The sequence below is a fragment of the Amphibalanus amphitrite genome, unplaced genomic scaffold, assembly GCF_019059575.1.
Source record: "Amphibalanus amphitrite isolate SeventyFive unplaced genomic scaffold, NRLGWU_Aamphi_draft 000367F_arrow, whole genome shotgun sequence".
Classification (NCBI taxonomy): Eukaryota; Metazoa; Arthropoda; class Thecostraca; order Balanomorpha; family Balanidae; genus Amphibalanus; species Amphibalanus amphitrite.
Genome location: NW_024881861.1, coordinates 371,801 through 387,053, shown reverse-complemented (window position 1 = coordinate 387,053; position 15,253 = coordinate 371,801). Strand labels below are relative to the sequence as shown.

The window sequence follows — 15,253 nt, the reverse complement described above, 5'->3', positions numbered from 1 at the left end:
ACAATGATGGTTGATGAATGACATAAATAACAAATAACTATTTATTACCATATGCTCGAACTTTATGCCCATCACGTGTTGCCTGAATTAATGCCGATTTCTTACGTGTCCTCGGCATTATCTGCCAATCAGAGCCTGGCAGTGCGTGACGTCACACCTCCTGCTGTTGGAGGTGTGAGGCCGTGAGGTTTTGGTGCGGGAGACCATTACCACAGAGCTGCTCAGGCACGTTCAGGCCTCGAATGTGATCCCGGGGAGGTGGCGCGAACGTACGAAACAGACCCGTCTGGCATTCGAGCTGTGTGGTCTCGGCTGATCGGCTGGGTCAGAACGGCGAATCTCACTCAGCAATGAAACCTCAGAAGAAAAAGGTATGTAGATATTTTGTCGAGAGTTCAGCGTTTGGACATGATATACGTCCCGTCGGTGCGTTAGCCCTATTCTGGGAGGGGGGAAGGGGTCGATTTGCCCCCCAAACGCCGCAAGACTGAGTTAGCTCATACTCGGTGACTTTTCCTAAACATTCATTGCGCACATTTTGACAAAAAAAAAGTTGCCGAGTCAGGTCAGGTCAGGTCACCAGATGCGGTTTGTTGACCCCACCTCAGAAAAGTATGCAGTCACGCCAGAGCTAGAGTTTTTGACTGATCAATTTCTTCCGTTCAGGTTTTAGTTAGGGTAGGAGATCTACAAATTATGAGATCTACAAATTACAAATATGTGTAATTTGTAGATCTCATAATTTTTATATCTGTGACCTGAGGTCAGGCCAGACTCCTGACCTTTACATTGCAAGCCTATGGGAAAATATTCGAATGCCTCCTGCTTCGTTTAACCCGCGCGGGGCTGGGGTCTCCAGCCGAACGCGCGGGGCTGGGGGGGGGGTAAATTTTACCCCCCCCCCTGTTATCTCCCGAACTAATGGTCCGATTTGGAAAATTCAAACGCCAATCGAAAGCTCTCATCACGAACTACTAAAAACATGTACTTAATTTAAAGTTTGAGGTCAAGGTCAAGGTCAGGTCAAGGGTACAAATTGCAAGTTTCTACAGTATCGGCCTTGCACCGTAGTTGCCGAAGAATGGAGTCATGGACTGAGACTGATCGCCAAAAACGTGTTCTTAGGCTACCAAGACAATATTCGTTGCATACAATATCATTCAGAGGTCAAGGTCAAGGTCAGGTCAGGTCAGGTCAGGTCACCAAAAAACAAAATATTGAAAAGGGCATGTGCGACACATGTTTTATGGGTCATTTTACTCATAGAATTCAATAGGCACACTCAATAAGTGATATGGACCACCTCTGGATGAATTTCAGGTCGAGGTCAGGTCAAGGTCAGGTCAAGTGAGGTCAAATTTTGAAGTTGGTTGTTAAGGCCTAAAAAGGTGTCTATCTGATGCAGTTTTTCACGGCGAATGGAATGGTGCTATTTTTGTTTCCGTACGAGGTCTAGAACTTCCAAAAAAGTCATTTTTCAAAAATTTTGTGTGTCGTGACGTCATAAAATTTTGAATAACTCCCACATTTTTGAACCGATTCTTCTAAAATTTGGTATGTAGGTGCACATAGACCACTTCTCTGACATATATTCCGGTTTTTTCGATAGACTTAAAATTTTGGATTTTATAATGATTTTCCCAAAAAAGTCAGTTTTTTGAAAAAAATTTGGGCCAAAATCCAAAATTTTCAAAAAACCGAGATAGCCATTTGATAGACAAAGTAAAATTACGTATAACCTTTTTTGTTACGTCTTGATTCCTTTAAAAATGAAGATGTTAGCGGCGTTTGAACTTTTGCCGTTTTTGAGGCGAAAATGGCGAACATGACGTCACTAAAACGTCAATTTCTCAAAAATTTCTGACGGATTTCGCTCAAATTTTCAGGGAACGTGTCAAATTGATGTAAGAAAAGGTACTGAAAGTTTGGCGGCGCTGCGCGCCGCCGTTTTTGAGATATCGCAAAAATTCGCGAGGGGGGGTAAAATTTACCCCCCCCCCCAGCCCCGCGCGGGTTAAACGAGTCAAAAGTCAAAACCACCCAATTCTTTCAGTATTATGGTAGATTATCTCATCAGTGATGATCCTGGTGTCGCTTATTGACAGGGGCACCGGGAAATGTCATTTGAGGTCATGTGACGTCATAAATAGTTTTTTTTTTCAATAAATCACGACATGATGGTTCTAAAGACTTGTAAATGAAGATAAGTGGTACCAAACGGTTCGCCTGGTCAAGGCGCGTGGTTTGATATGCAGCATGACCATGCCTCACAACCTCGTTGTTGAATAACATGACCTTTCAAATTGACCTGTGAAGGTCATCGCATAGTTATTTTGCATCGCCTCGACGAGAGCAACAAAAAATGAAGTAATTTTATGTCTTTATGTTTCTTACATAGTTCAAAAGTTATGTAAGTAACTAATTCCAAAACATTTTATCGTTGTTGATGATCTCTGGTGACCTCAATATTGACCTGACCCGAAAGTGTTTAATGTAAAAGTTGTAGATCTTTAACCCGCGCACCGACGGGGGGGGCGGATATCCGCCCCCCCCCCTGAGGTTTTTCGCGAATAGCGGGAAAACCGCGGTTTGTAGCGCCGCGAAATTTGGTATGACTATAACCTCATCAATTTTACACATGGTGTGCAAGGTTGAACCTCCTACCTTTTAACCCGCGCCCCGTTGGGCTCTGCCGAGCAACGCGCCCGGTTGGGGGGGGGGGGCATTTTGGCCCCCCCTAAGATCTCGAGAACCACGCAACATAGCGACAAGCGGTAAACGGCGTTGGATAGCCCCAACGGGGAACTACCTTGTGACCCAATTTTATTGACCTAGGTCAAACCGATGACGTCACAGGTCAGGTCAAAGGTCCAATTTTCACCGTTTACAGGCACTTCAAGAAATGCGTTGTAAAATCGAGTAAAATGCATTTCATTGAAAATCATCGATGGGGAAATGTTCTTCAAACACATATTTTGCTATTTGAGGTCACTGATACCAGGTCAGGTCACAGAGGTCAGGTCACGGGGGGTCACAATATGAAAGTGTCGTGTGATACATGTTTTATGGTCCATTTTACATGACAAATGCGATTATATGGGTCAGGCAGCCTTTGGGGCCATTTTACATCACGTTTTGGTCAAGGTCAGGTCAAGGTCAGGTCAAGGTCAGGTCAAATTAGGTCAAATTTCAAAGTTAATATTTTTGCATAAAATGGGTATCGAATCGATGCAGCTCGTCACGGGGAGTTCAATGGTGGTCTTTGTTTTGCCGTACGTGGTCTAGAATTGCTAAAAATTGAGTTAAAAAATTTGACGTCATCATTTTTGAACAGTTTTTTCGCTATAACTTGGCCAAAAAACGAGATATCGATCTGAAATTTGGTATGTATATAGAAGAGCGCTGGGACTATAACATATATTCCGGGTTTTTCGAAATTCGGAAAAAAATTTGGATTTTTTCAAAGTTTTTCTAAAAAAATCAATTTTTGAATTTTTTTGGTCAAAAACCAAAAATTTTGAAAATCCGAGATAGCAGTTTTGTAGCGCCGCTTTTTGTCTACTAGATCATAAAAAGAACTTTGAAATTGCTTGATAACTGTAGATTTGGTGAGCGTTTCAAGATTGCATGTTTTTTGCTCATTTTTGCTCGAACATGACCTCAGTTTGACCTCAATAACTCCTGACCTAAGGTGACCTAAGACTTGAAATTTGGTGTGAAGGTGTCAAATTGATGCCCGGGAAGGTACTGAAAATTGAAGGTACTGATGCCCGGGAAGGTACTTGCTATTCAGGAAAAACCACAGGGGGGGGCCAAAATGCCCCCCCCCCAACGGGGCGAGGGTTAAGGTCAGGTCACCAGGTCACTTTGAATGACCCAACCTCAAGTCACTTTTTTGCAACTTTGTCACCGTGCCAGAGCTACAGTAGATGTCGGAGGTCTTTGAAAGTCGCAGGATGTTATTAGGTCATTAGTAGCTACAATTTGTATATCTCGGAAATTTGATATCGATGACCTAAGGTCAGGTCAATTTCGCGACCTCCCCATTATAAGTCAATGGGGGAAAAATCAACTCCCTGTTTTTACCACTAAAACGGGTCGGAATGGCCCCATATACCATACATGACTTCATATACGATCAACCTTCACTACCTTGAGGTCTGTTTTGCTGTTGGGCAGCTGTGAGGTCATGTGACGTCATCAAAGGTCACCAAAGGTTTTTGGCCAATAACTCCGTACAGGAACAAGATACAGACGCGTGGATGGTCTCATTGTGTTCAGCTCGTCAAGACGCATCGAATGATATACATGATGACCTCGAGGTCACGTGACCTGAGGTCAACCTTTGACCTTGACCTTTCGAGGTCAACATATATATATATATATATCATTCGATGCGGATTGACGAGAGGATCACGATGATGCCCTTTGTTTGTTCCTATCTTGACTAATTCGAAAGTTATTCGAGAAAAACTCTCTCCATTTCTGGCGCCGCCATTTTGACTTTTTCGACCCCTGTGACGTCATCTTTGACCTGACCTGAAAATGACCTTAGTAAAAATTGTAGATCGTGGCCGTGCGTATCCGATGCCGTTTACCGCTTGTCGCTATCTTGCTTCGTTCTTGAGATCTCAGGGGGGGGGGGCGGTCATCCGCCCCCCCCCCCGTCGGTGCGAAGTTGGCGCAGAGTCGAAGTCGGTGCGCGGGTTAACCCTCGCCCGTATTGGTGTTTTTCCAGCCGCGAACGTATAGGAGGGGGGGGGGGGTCCGTTGGACCCCCTTGCCGTTTCGCCCTTGATCGAGCTAGAGCTTCGCGGAAAAAACGAGCGTGTTGCCCGTGACGAAAGGAAGCCGATGATACCCAATTTTAAGGTCCTAGGTCATCGGTTGACCTTCCAGGTCGGGTCAATGACCCAAAGTTCGGGAAAAGCGGGACCTGTTAGAAAGTCGTAAAGCGTGGCTGCTATGGGGTTTTTCGAGGTGCTGATCACGAATGTCATGTTAGTTTTGATCACAGATGATGTCTTTATGCATTTAGGCCAGGTCGGGTCAGGTCAGGTCAGGTCAACCAGTAAGGGTATTCGTAGTAGGTGTCAACCGCCTCTGACAGCTTCGTTACATGTTACAAAGGTGCTAAAACTACTTAGAAAAAGTTCACATGGTTGCTAAATTCGAATTCAGCTCCAAAAACTGGCCCAGAAACATGTAACACTCGAAAAAGTGAACCGAGGTCATCAAAAATCAATGACCTGACCTGACCTTCCGGTAACCTTGACACCCACCCTAATACATGGGAGTAACATCATATCCCATGTTTGAACGCTTAAAACCACGAAAAGACTGCAAACGCGCGGCTAACGCGATCCGACATACGCCGAATCGCGATTCCGGCCAAATATGGTCTCGAAAAGTAGGTCACAACTCACAGGTCAAAGGTCATTAGATTCAGGGACATGAAAATTTCAGGGTAGGTGTCAAATTGATTGACGCGAGCAGGGGCGGATCCAGGAAAACTCCAAGGGGAGGGTCATGAATCGAAGTGGTGCCCCTACCTATACCCAAAATTAAAAACTCAACGGATTTCGTCCACTTCATTTTGGTGGTGCCCCCATTTTCAGTTTTTTTTCTTTTTATTTCTTATTTTTAGTCAGTATCTTAACTCTTAGCCACAACCACATTTACCAATTGTAAGCAAGTATATATGAATGTGTCATGTGTATATATGTTGTGGACGCTGAGTAGTGAGTACTTACCAGGAACGTTATCAGGTAAGCAAATCGTTGTCAGTCCGACGAACTTGACCCTGGCGTCTAAAGGGTCTGTCCTTGACACTTCAGGCTTGTCAGGGGCACCAAAGTCCTTCCAGGGACACCACAAACCTGTCAGGGGCACCTACGGCCTTGTAGGGGCGCCACAGGCCGGCCAGGGGCACCACAGGCCTGCCAGGAAGCAGGGGCACCACAGGTCTAGCAAGTATACACGACAGGCCTGTCAGGGGCACAACGGGCCTGTTGGGCCCATGAGCACCCCTAGGGGCAGGGGCACCACAGTCCTTCCAGGGGCACCGCAGGCCTGTGAGGGGCACCAGCGGCCTAGCAGGGGCACCAGTCAACACAGGCCTGCCAGGGGCACTACAGACCTGCCAGGGGCACCAGAGGCCTGCCAGGAGCACCACCGACCTCGCAGGGGTAACTTGGGCCTGTCAGGGCCCAGGGGCACCACGGGCCTGTCGAGAGGCACTTCAGGCTTTTCAGGGGCACCATAGTCCTCTCCGGGCGCAGGGGTAGCAGGGGCACCAGAGGCCTGCCAGGGGCACTACAGGCCTAGCAAGGGCACCACTGGTCTATCAGGGGCACCACGAGCCTGTCATAGCCAGGCATCTCAGGCTTGTCAAGGCCCAGGGGCACCACAGGTCTGTGAGGGGCACCAGCGACCTAGCAGGGGCACCAGTCAACACAGGTCTGCCAGGGGCGCCACAGACCTGCCAGGGGCACCACAGACCTGCCAGGGGCACCAGAGGTCTGCCAGGGGCACCACCGGCCTCGCAGGGGCACCACCGGCCTCGCAGGGGTACCTTGGGCCTGTCAGGGGCACCACGGGCCTGCCGAGGGGCACTTCAGACTTTTCAGGGGCACCAGTCCTCTCCGGGCGCAGGGGTACCAGCGGCCTAGCAAGGGCACCAGAGGCCTGCCAGGGGCACCAGCGGCCTAGCAAGGGCACCAGAGGCCTGCCAGGGGCACCACAGGCCTAACAAGGGCACCACGGGCCTGTCAGGGGCACCTCAGGCTTGTCAGGGCCCAGGGACACGACAGTCCTTCCAAGGGCACCACAAGTCTGTCAGGGGCACCAGAGGCCTGCCAGGGGCACCACAGGCCTAGCAAGGGCACCACTGGCCTGTCAGGGGCACCTCAGGCTTATCAGGGCCCAGGGGCACCACAGTCCTTCCAGGGGCATTACAAGCCTGTCAGGGGCACCAGAGGCCTAGCAAGGGCACCACAGGCCTACCATGGACACCACAGGCCTGCCAGGGGCACCACCGGCCTTGCAGGGGCGCCTCAGGCCTGTCAGGGGCACCACGTGCCTGCCGGGGACACTTCAGGCTTGTCAGGGGCGTTACAGTCCTGTCAGGGCCCAGGGGCACCAGGCCCGTGGTGTCCCTGCTAGGCCTGTGGTGCCCCTGGCGGTCCTGTGGTGCCCCTGTCAGGACTGTGATACCCCTGATAGGCCGGTGGTGCCCCTGGCAGGTCTTTGGGCCCCTGGGCCTCAAGGGGGGGCCATGACCCATGTGACCCCCCTTGGATCCGCCCCTGGACGCGAGGGTACTGAAAGTTTTGTCGCGATCAGCCGCTTTTTTCGCGAGTTATTCGCGAAATACTGAGGGGGGAGGGTCCGTTCGACCCCCCCTATACGGGCGTGGGTTAAACGACCTATCAAACGCCGTTTGCCGCTTGTCGCACCGATGTTGGAAAAATGTATTCGGCAAAATCAGTTTAACTTGATAATTTTTACTCTCTGAAAGTAAATAATTGACCTGAGATCAAATATAAGAAAAGTGTACCTAACGAAACATCTGAGAGAGCTATCGAGTATCGAGTGCGTTTATCTGCAACTCTCCAGCTCTTTTGTTTCGCGATCTATGTGGCGATTTGTGAAAAATGTGTATTTTGGGAAAATTCGTCGTAGTAATTATGCCTTTGGTAACCTAAATTGACTTCAGCTATGGGCTGATCAAACACGGTCTAGAGGATTTCTAAACATCTTGCGGCTAGCTTTCCATAGATTGTTTCGCATTTTTCCAGTTTTCTTAGTTTTCGAGATTATCTCGAGTGTGACCAAATACGACCCCCCCTCTCCCCACCATGGCGAAGCTGGCTGACACCCCATCAGGCTGCGGGTTAGGTAATTCTAGGGTACGGAAAGTTTTGTCGCGATCGGCCACTTTTTTCGTGAGCTATTCGGGGACAACCGAGGGGTTCACCCGAAATTCAAACCCCTTATATGTAGATGAGTCAAGTGTCCGAAAATGCAAAAACATTAACCTTTTCAATTTGTAATGCCTGTTCCATTCACTTTCATGGCAATCTAGCAACCAGCAAGGACATTTTTTCTACCATAAATTGCACTCATTTACTATTTTGCTCAGGTTTAGACTATTGGTTTGAGATAACAGTTTTTAGACCATTCGTATTTTATTTTAACGCTTTCTCCCATGTTAAGCTTCCCGAACACATAATTTTGAAAGTCGACGGCTAGGTATCAAGGCGAAAAGTACCTAAAATCGATCGTGGTGCAGCCCTCAGATGATAAGACTGCCTTTACTGATCAAATTATTTTACGTCACGAACGATTTGAGGTGCGGGAGTGGAGGCGAGGCAGTGGTTTTAATTGAAACGTGCCGCTGGTTAAAGGAGAGCTCAGAAATTAATGCTGTTTCCAGGGGTGAGGATTCAGGGGGGGTGGCGCTAGCTTACAGTAAGCAGGTAGGTGCTATATAAGGCAACAATGCTAAAACTAGGTTGTTAGCCCCCCTCGTTCCCAGCAATTGGTCTCTAGCTTTTGGTCCCTAATTGATTTCGAACTCCACGTAAAAAAACGAACGTGCTCCGACCGACGAGATGATATCAATGATGCTAAAAAATGTCAAGTTAAATCTGTGCGCCCAAAGGTCAGCATAATTGTGCACCGTTCATCAAAACAGCAACACAGAGAGCCACAAACATGTCTTGTTGGAGGCTCCACGTCTCGGTGGCGCTAAAAACGGTGGACCTGGGTAATGTAGTAGGAGTTGGGAACGTTTCTGTATTTTATTTTCTGTTACTTTTGCAAGATAATTATTTAAACAGACGCATGGATTGTCATAATTACTAGATTTTCGTTCTGAATATCAATTTTTGCCGCAACCGACTAGAACCTCGACCCAGACCGTCGTGTGCTGGGTTTTTAGATGGCAATTCCTTGGAGAGGAGAGCCAAGTGAATTACCCGAAACAGGCTGTTTCCGTAGATAACGGAACACTTTCTCTCTGTGCTCAGGAGCCTCCAGCATGATTACGAAATGACCAGACCCCTGAGTGAAGCTGGTCAATCGCCTCTCCCCTGTATCGATAGGCTGAAGCACAGCAGGCAGCCGACACGGAACACTCGACAGACAACCTATACGAAGGAGACGAAAACCCCGAGAGAGGCAACTGGACGAGCAAGCTCGACTTTCTGCTCTCCTGTCTCGGATATGCCGTTGGTGGGGATGTTTCTTTTCTGCAATGTCTGCGAGAAAATATGTGGTGGTGGTCTAGTGTGCAATTCGCGATATCAGATGTCAGATGACACAGGTGAATGTTGTGAATTAGTGGTAAATATTGACGCTTAGAGACTAATTCGTAACATATCCTTATACTCTGACAATAGATAGGCAATGAGTTGCTTGCATGCAGGTAACACTTGTTTATGTGCACAATGTGACGTCATATGTGCCTGGTGACGACGCTGCTCCACGTTACAGGTCTCGGAAATGTGTGGCGGTTCCCGTACCTGTGCTATAAGAACGGAGGCGGAGCCTTCCTCATTCCGTACGTGTTATCTCTGTTCGGCCTGGGCATTCCGCTGTTCCTACTGGATCTGACATTGGGACAGTACAGCGCCATGGCACCCATCAGTCTCTTCAAAAACTACGTTCCGGCAATGAGAGGTAAGAATGCCTACATTATAAAACTCTTCAACGCTTGCATTGCTAGTGTCTTCGGCAATATTGAATACCTCATTAACTATGTAAATACGGCAGAAGCAAAACGTCGAATAAGCTCGATTAGCCATCACTCATAAAAAACTTTTTATCCGGGACGCACAGTTCGCGAGATAACGCAGATAATGCGCTCGCCGCTCATTATCTGCGACAGGTGTCGGTATCGCGATGTTCCTGGCATCGGTGGCCATCGGCCTGTACTACAACATGATCATCGCGTGGACGGTGTACTACACGTACTCCAGCATGACGTCCGACCTGCCCTGGCAGTATTGCAACCACGACTTCAACACGCCCAGTGAGTACCGAACGATTTTAACGTAGTCTTCCAGCGTGTCGAGGTTTGTATACCTACGCCTGCTATACAGTGTAGCACTGTCCAGAAGAAACATCAAAATGTGAAAGATTCTTCCGAGGATAAGACTAATAGTATACCATCTGTGCCTGCCCACAGACTGCTTCAACTTTGACGATTACCAGCGCTGCAAGGCGATATACAACGAGTCGACGTGGTGGATCTACAACTACGGTCACTGTATCACCAACCGCACAGAGGCCGACATCCTGGGAGTCAACAGCACCGTGCCGGAAAAGGACCGCGTCTCACGTGAGTTGTGAGCTGCCTTACGTCTTATACGCTGAGGACAGTTTAGTCAGCATGAAAGCACCGTAGGCCCGCAGCCGATAGCCATAGGCAATGGCAGTATAATAGAAAAATTTCGCTGCTTCTTTAAAATATTGCAATGTTTAGCTCGTATTTTCCACAACCAACAACAGCCTATCGATATAATCTAGCAGCGTAATTTGGCTGGTGCATTCCTCTCACCGTTTCCAGCCGCGGAGGAGTATTACAACAACCACGTGCTCAGCTTGAGCTCCGGGATCGACGAGCTGGGATCGGTTCAGCCCCGCCTCGTCCTCTCACTGCTGGTCGCCTGGCTGGTCGTTGGCGGAGCTCTCATCAAAGGCATCAAGTCGTCCGGAAAGGTGAAGTTTTTCGCTTTACAGAACACCAACAAGAGAGGTGGTTGTGTTTGCAGGTGTTCCCCATCACTTGCGCTAACTTTAAGGCATCTCCCAGGGTCAAAGAGAAAAGATAACAGAAAGTGAAGTATTATGAGCCTTGGCTTTCCCCGTTCCTTGGAACATGCATGGCATGATAAAAATTCAAAAACTAAGACTAAGGATGTAAGTTCACATCATAAGGCAACTAGGCACGTCACCTGGGCTGTTTTAACCCTCGCCGGCCGAGGTGGGGGGGGGGGGGGGGGCGGGGCGGGGCGCCCCCCCATAGGGTTTTTCGCGATAGCTCCAAACACGCTGGCGATAGAGAGCTGAAACTTGGCATACCTGACCTTTGATTCAAGCCGGATCTATTGACACCAACCGCATTTTTGAGTCAGGTCAGGTCACTGACCTGACTATGTGAATATGTGACTGACTGACTATGTGACGTCATAAGTGACTACCTCTGCATGGTCTTCAGATGTCGCAACTTCGCAACGCCCTCACTGCCAGAGGAGATGTCACAGGGAAATGAAACTTGCAGGATCTAGTATCCATTATGAGTCTCACAACTTGTTTATCTCGGATTTTTCCTAAAGGTCATATGAGGTCAGGTCATTTTCGTGAGCTCACCATTACCTATAAGTCAATGGGGAAAAATGAAAACTGATATTTTGGCACCGGGAACGATCTCCAACTACCTCAAGCACACAGAATCGTGATTTGATGCACTCCTTGCAAGGTAAGATGCGTCGCTTTTGCAATGTTGACCTTGCGTGACGTCATTTATGACGTCATCAAGGTCATATTAGTTTTTCGTCAATAACTCTTGATCAAATTGAGCTAGCGAGTCGGGAAAGCCACCAATGGACTCAGGAAGACCTGCCAAATCGAATGATATGCGACATGACCTCTTTCGACCAACTTCGTGACCTGGGGGTGCTGACCTGACCTTGACCTGAGGTCAACACCCTAAGATGACCTGACCCGAACAAAAAGTATATCATTCGACGCGCCTGAGCGAGGCGAACACGATGCTGCCAAAATCACGGCTCTGCGGCCGTTTTTGGCGAAGTTATTCACCCAAAACTGACCGTACCTTGGAGCATTTGACCTGACCTCAGAGGTCACCAGTTGATCTAGGACCTTAAAATTGGGTACCAATCTCTGCGTCTTGTAACGGCGCACACGCTCGTTTTTTCCGCGACGCGCTAGCTCCACCAGGGGCGAAACGGCGAGGGGGGTCGTACCCCCCCCCCCCCCTCGGCCGGCGCGTATGTAAAAAACCAATAGGTCCGGCGAGGGTTAAGCTGCGTCGCCTGGTTAAGCAGTCACAAGTTTCGCCTTCTGGCTAAGAAGACATTGCAGTCCCAATTTTTCACTTGTTCATTTCACTGGCGGCAGGTGGTGTACTTTACGGCGCTGTTCCCGGTGGTCATCCTCGTCATCCTGCTGATCCGCGGCGTCACGCTACCTGGCGCCTCCGAGGGCATCAAGTTCTACATCGTCCCAGACCTAAAACGGCTTAGAAGTATCGACGTCTGGGTCCAGGCTGCCGTCCAAATCTTCTACTCTCTGGGAATCGCCAGCGGAGGGCTGATCACCCTTGCCAGCTACAACAAGTACCACAACAACGTCGTCAGGTACTTTTCCTTGGCGTAGATATTGGCTCGGCCTTGTTATATCGCGACGAGTGAAAAGCAAGTAGAATGCTCCTTTTCATACGCTGCAATACGCTGAATCGTGGTGGCTTCTCTTTATTGAGCTTGAGACCTGTTTTCCGTTGTCAATGTCCGGCGGTTTTCAGAGACGCGCTGATGGTTTGCATCGGCAACTGCTGTGCATCCGTTTTCGCTGGTTTCGCCATCTTCTCGGTTCTAGGCTTCATGGCTAAGGAGCTGGGAGTTCCTGTGTCTGAAGTCGTCAAAAGTGGATCGGGTAAGATGAGCTCTTCTCCCAAGTTGTATTGTACGCCTCAACAGCAATCCCAATTAATGTTGATAAGCTATACTATTATGGACTTAGTTTGTCGGTGCCATGCAGTGTGTCACGTTCCGGTTCTTTTCGCTCAAATATTTGTGTCTGCTCTTCTTGCCTTTTTCTTCAAGCTGATACCTTTGGTTCTATTTTTTCCCAGGTCTGGCGTTCGTGGCCTACCCGGAGCTAGTGACCCGCCTGCCCATATCCACTCTCTGGGCACTGCTCTTCTTCCTGATGCTCTTCACGCTTGGACTCGATACCCAGTTCGCAATAATTGAGACAATCATAACCTGTGTCCTGGACGAGTTCCCGAAGCTGCGTCGGTGGAAGTCCTGGGTGGTGGTAGGCATCTGTGGAACGCTGTTCCTTCTCGGCATCCCTCTCACTACTCAGGTAAGTGTTGTTCAATGGTAATTAAAAGTCAATGATCAATGGATGACAGCGCGCCTAGAAGCATGCCACTTATGAATAGCTGAACATTCTTGAGTATAACTACAATTCAGTTTCCTCTTCAACGCATCCCTTCAAAGCAAATGATTGCGGATTACTTAGTTGCAGAAGGTATGCGCCTAGCTCACTATTAGTGGAACCATTTCCAGGGCGGCCGCTACGTCGTGGACCTGATGGACAACTACGCTGCGGGCTGGCCGTACCTCTTCATCAGTCTAACCGAGCTGCTGGGCATGTACTGGCTGTACGGCATCACCAACTACTACCGCGACCTCACCAACATCATGGGCTTCAGCCCCGGCTTCCGGCTGAAGGCGCACATCACGGCCATCTACGGCACCGTGTCTCCAATCCTGATGGCGGTGAGTGAAGGTCAGGGATCACTCGATACCTCGTCAGTCATTGATTATGTTTAGGCAATGGTGCTCCTCAGGAGGAGTGGGAAATAATGTTACCAGCTTTTACTGGAGCAGGTGCAGATGTGCTGAAGGATCTGGGTGGAGCAGTGTGACAGAAATAAGAAGTCGCTAAGCCGGCGTTGCCTCTGAAGCATGTTACTTTGATGTGTCTTTGTCGCAACGTTTCATCGTATTCTTTGCGGAGTCCGAATAAAGCCATAGCTCTTGCTCCGAACTTTGAAGATATACGCGTAATGAATAATGATGCCAAGCGCTATGATTTCCAACCAACATGTCAAATCGATGACAGCTGTAACCAACTAAAGACATCTTTGTTGGTTTCATGGACTGGCAGCTGATTCTGCTGCTCGGCTGGATCAACTACGAACCGTACGAGGTGGACGGCTACGTCTACCCTCCCTTCGCCAACGGCATCGGCTGGGCCATCGCCATGTTCATCATCGCCGTGATTCCTGGCGGCTTTATCTACAACATCGCCTGTGAGCAGACGGGCGACTTCAGAGCGGTGAGTTGTGACTGCTGGGTCGTGGTGGATGCTAAAAGGGAACTCTAGGACTTGACAAAGCCGTCAGGGAACTAAGAAGACCGAGTCACTAAATTGTTCTATGCTTCCATGTGTTAGTCGACTCCAGCTGATGCCCCAGTTTTCCCCTGCAGCGTCTGAGGAACTGTGGCCGCCCCACCGAGGCCTGGTACGAACACTCGCGGAATATCGCCGCACGGGAGAAGCTGGCCGCATCACCAGAGACCGGCGTTGACAACGCGACACTCAACGTTGATGACGACGACGACCTTTGACCTGAGAGCGCGCGGAAGGACTCAGCGAGTCCTAGCCTAGCGTTGTACTCTGATGTTTTCTTATCATCGCTGATGAATTGTGTTTTATGCGAGTTGTTATACTTGCACCGGAAGTAACAGTGATAACTGAGAAGTAGGCAAACGTCATAACATGCTGCGATGTAGTAACTGTAATCTTCATGTTATAACAGTAGGTATATAGACTATCCCAAGTATGTACGAAGAAGAACTGAATAGAACCAGCTTGAATGAAATGTTTAAAGGTAGTTACCTATAGAGGTATATACTAAAATGTGTAAAAAACAGATTGCCAAAAAAATTAACATGGTGTGTTTTTTAGGATGTGTACCATGTGAGAAAAGACGTCCACAATATAGACCAATACCTATATTTTATGCTTATATAAGTTGTTTATTGACCTAGCGCAAAATGATCCTTCACGGGTTCGCGTGCAAAATGAGCGCATTCGGTCCAGCCGTCTTCGAGGCTTGGAAACCAGACCCCTGAACGTGCGCACGTGCGGAAACAATAATTCTGGCATATGGAAATGCATGACCCGGATTCCGAATATTAACTGTAGCATGCTAGCGTGATGATGAGAGCTGAAGCTGATATCAGCTCATTATTCCATTTCCTTCTTATCATGCCGGATCCTGGCGACTCATGTTTAGTTTGAGAAAGCATAGCCATTTCATCAACATATGCAATTTCATTTTTCAAACAACATTTAATTACAACCGCGATTGAAAGACTCAGTATATCCTGTCCCAAGCGTTTCTCAAAACCCCGTGTTGTGCATTTATCGACATCGGCATTCGTCTATTTACAGCAGCTTATTGCGTCTCAAAATTGTTTATCATGGC

The 15,253-nt window shown here is 48.4% G+C and overlaps 1 protein-coding gene across 1 annotated transcript; it reads left to right on the top strand.

The window, feature by feature from the left end:
• Nucleotides 1–192: 192 nt before the first annotated feature.
• On the top strand, nt 193–14,796 carry LOC122389675 (sodium-dependent proline transporter-like). The gene is made up of 12 exons (XM_043381918.1): nt 193–371; nt 9,108–9,237; nt 9,499–9,684; nt 9,893–10,036; nt 10,193–10,345; nt 10,574–10,725; nt 12,148–12,386; nt 12,551–12,681; nt 12,881–13,116; nt 13,323–13,535; nt 13,927–14,097; nt 14,250–14,796. Exons 1-12 carry the CDS (start codon nt 351–353, stop codon nt 14,388–14,390), a joined length of 1,917 nt encoding a protein of 638 aa, XP_043237853.1. The 5' UTR covers nt 193–350; the 3' UTR covers nt 14,391–14,796.
• The last annotated feature ends 457 nt before the right edge of the window (nt 14,797–15,253 follow it).

Bases quoted from the DNA above. Each gene is read 5' to 3' on its own strand.
- LOC122389675 (XM_043381918.1), top strand. From the start codon at position 351: ATGAAACCTCAGAAGAAAAAG. The intron at 10,726-12,147 runs GTGAAGTTTTTC...CACTGGCGGCAG, and splicing joins GCATCAAGTCGTCCGGAAAG to GTGGTGTACTTTACGGCGCT. The intron at 13,536-13,926 runs GTGAGTGAAGGT...ATGGACTGGCAG, and splicing joins TGTCTCCAATCCTGATGGCG to CTGATTCTGCTGCTCGGCTG.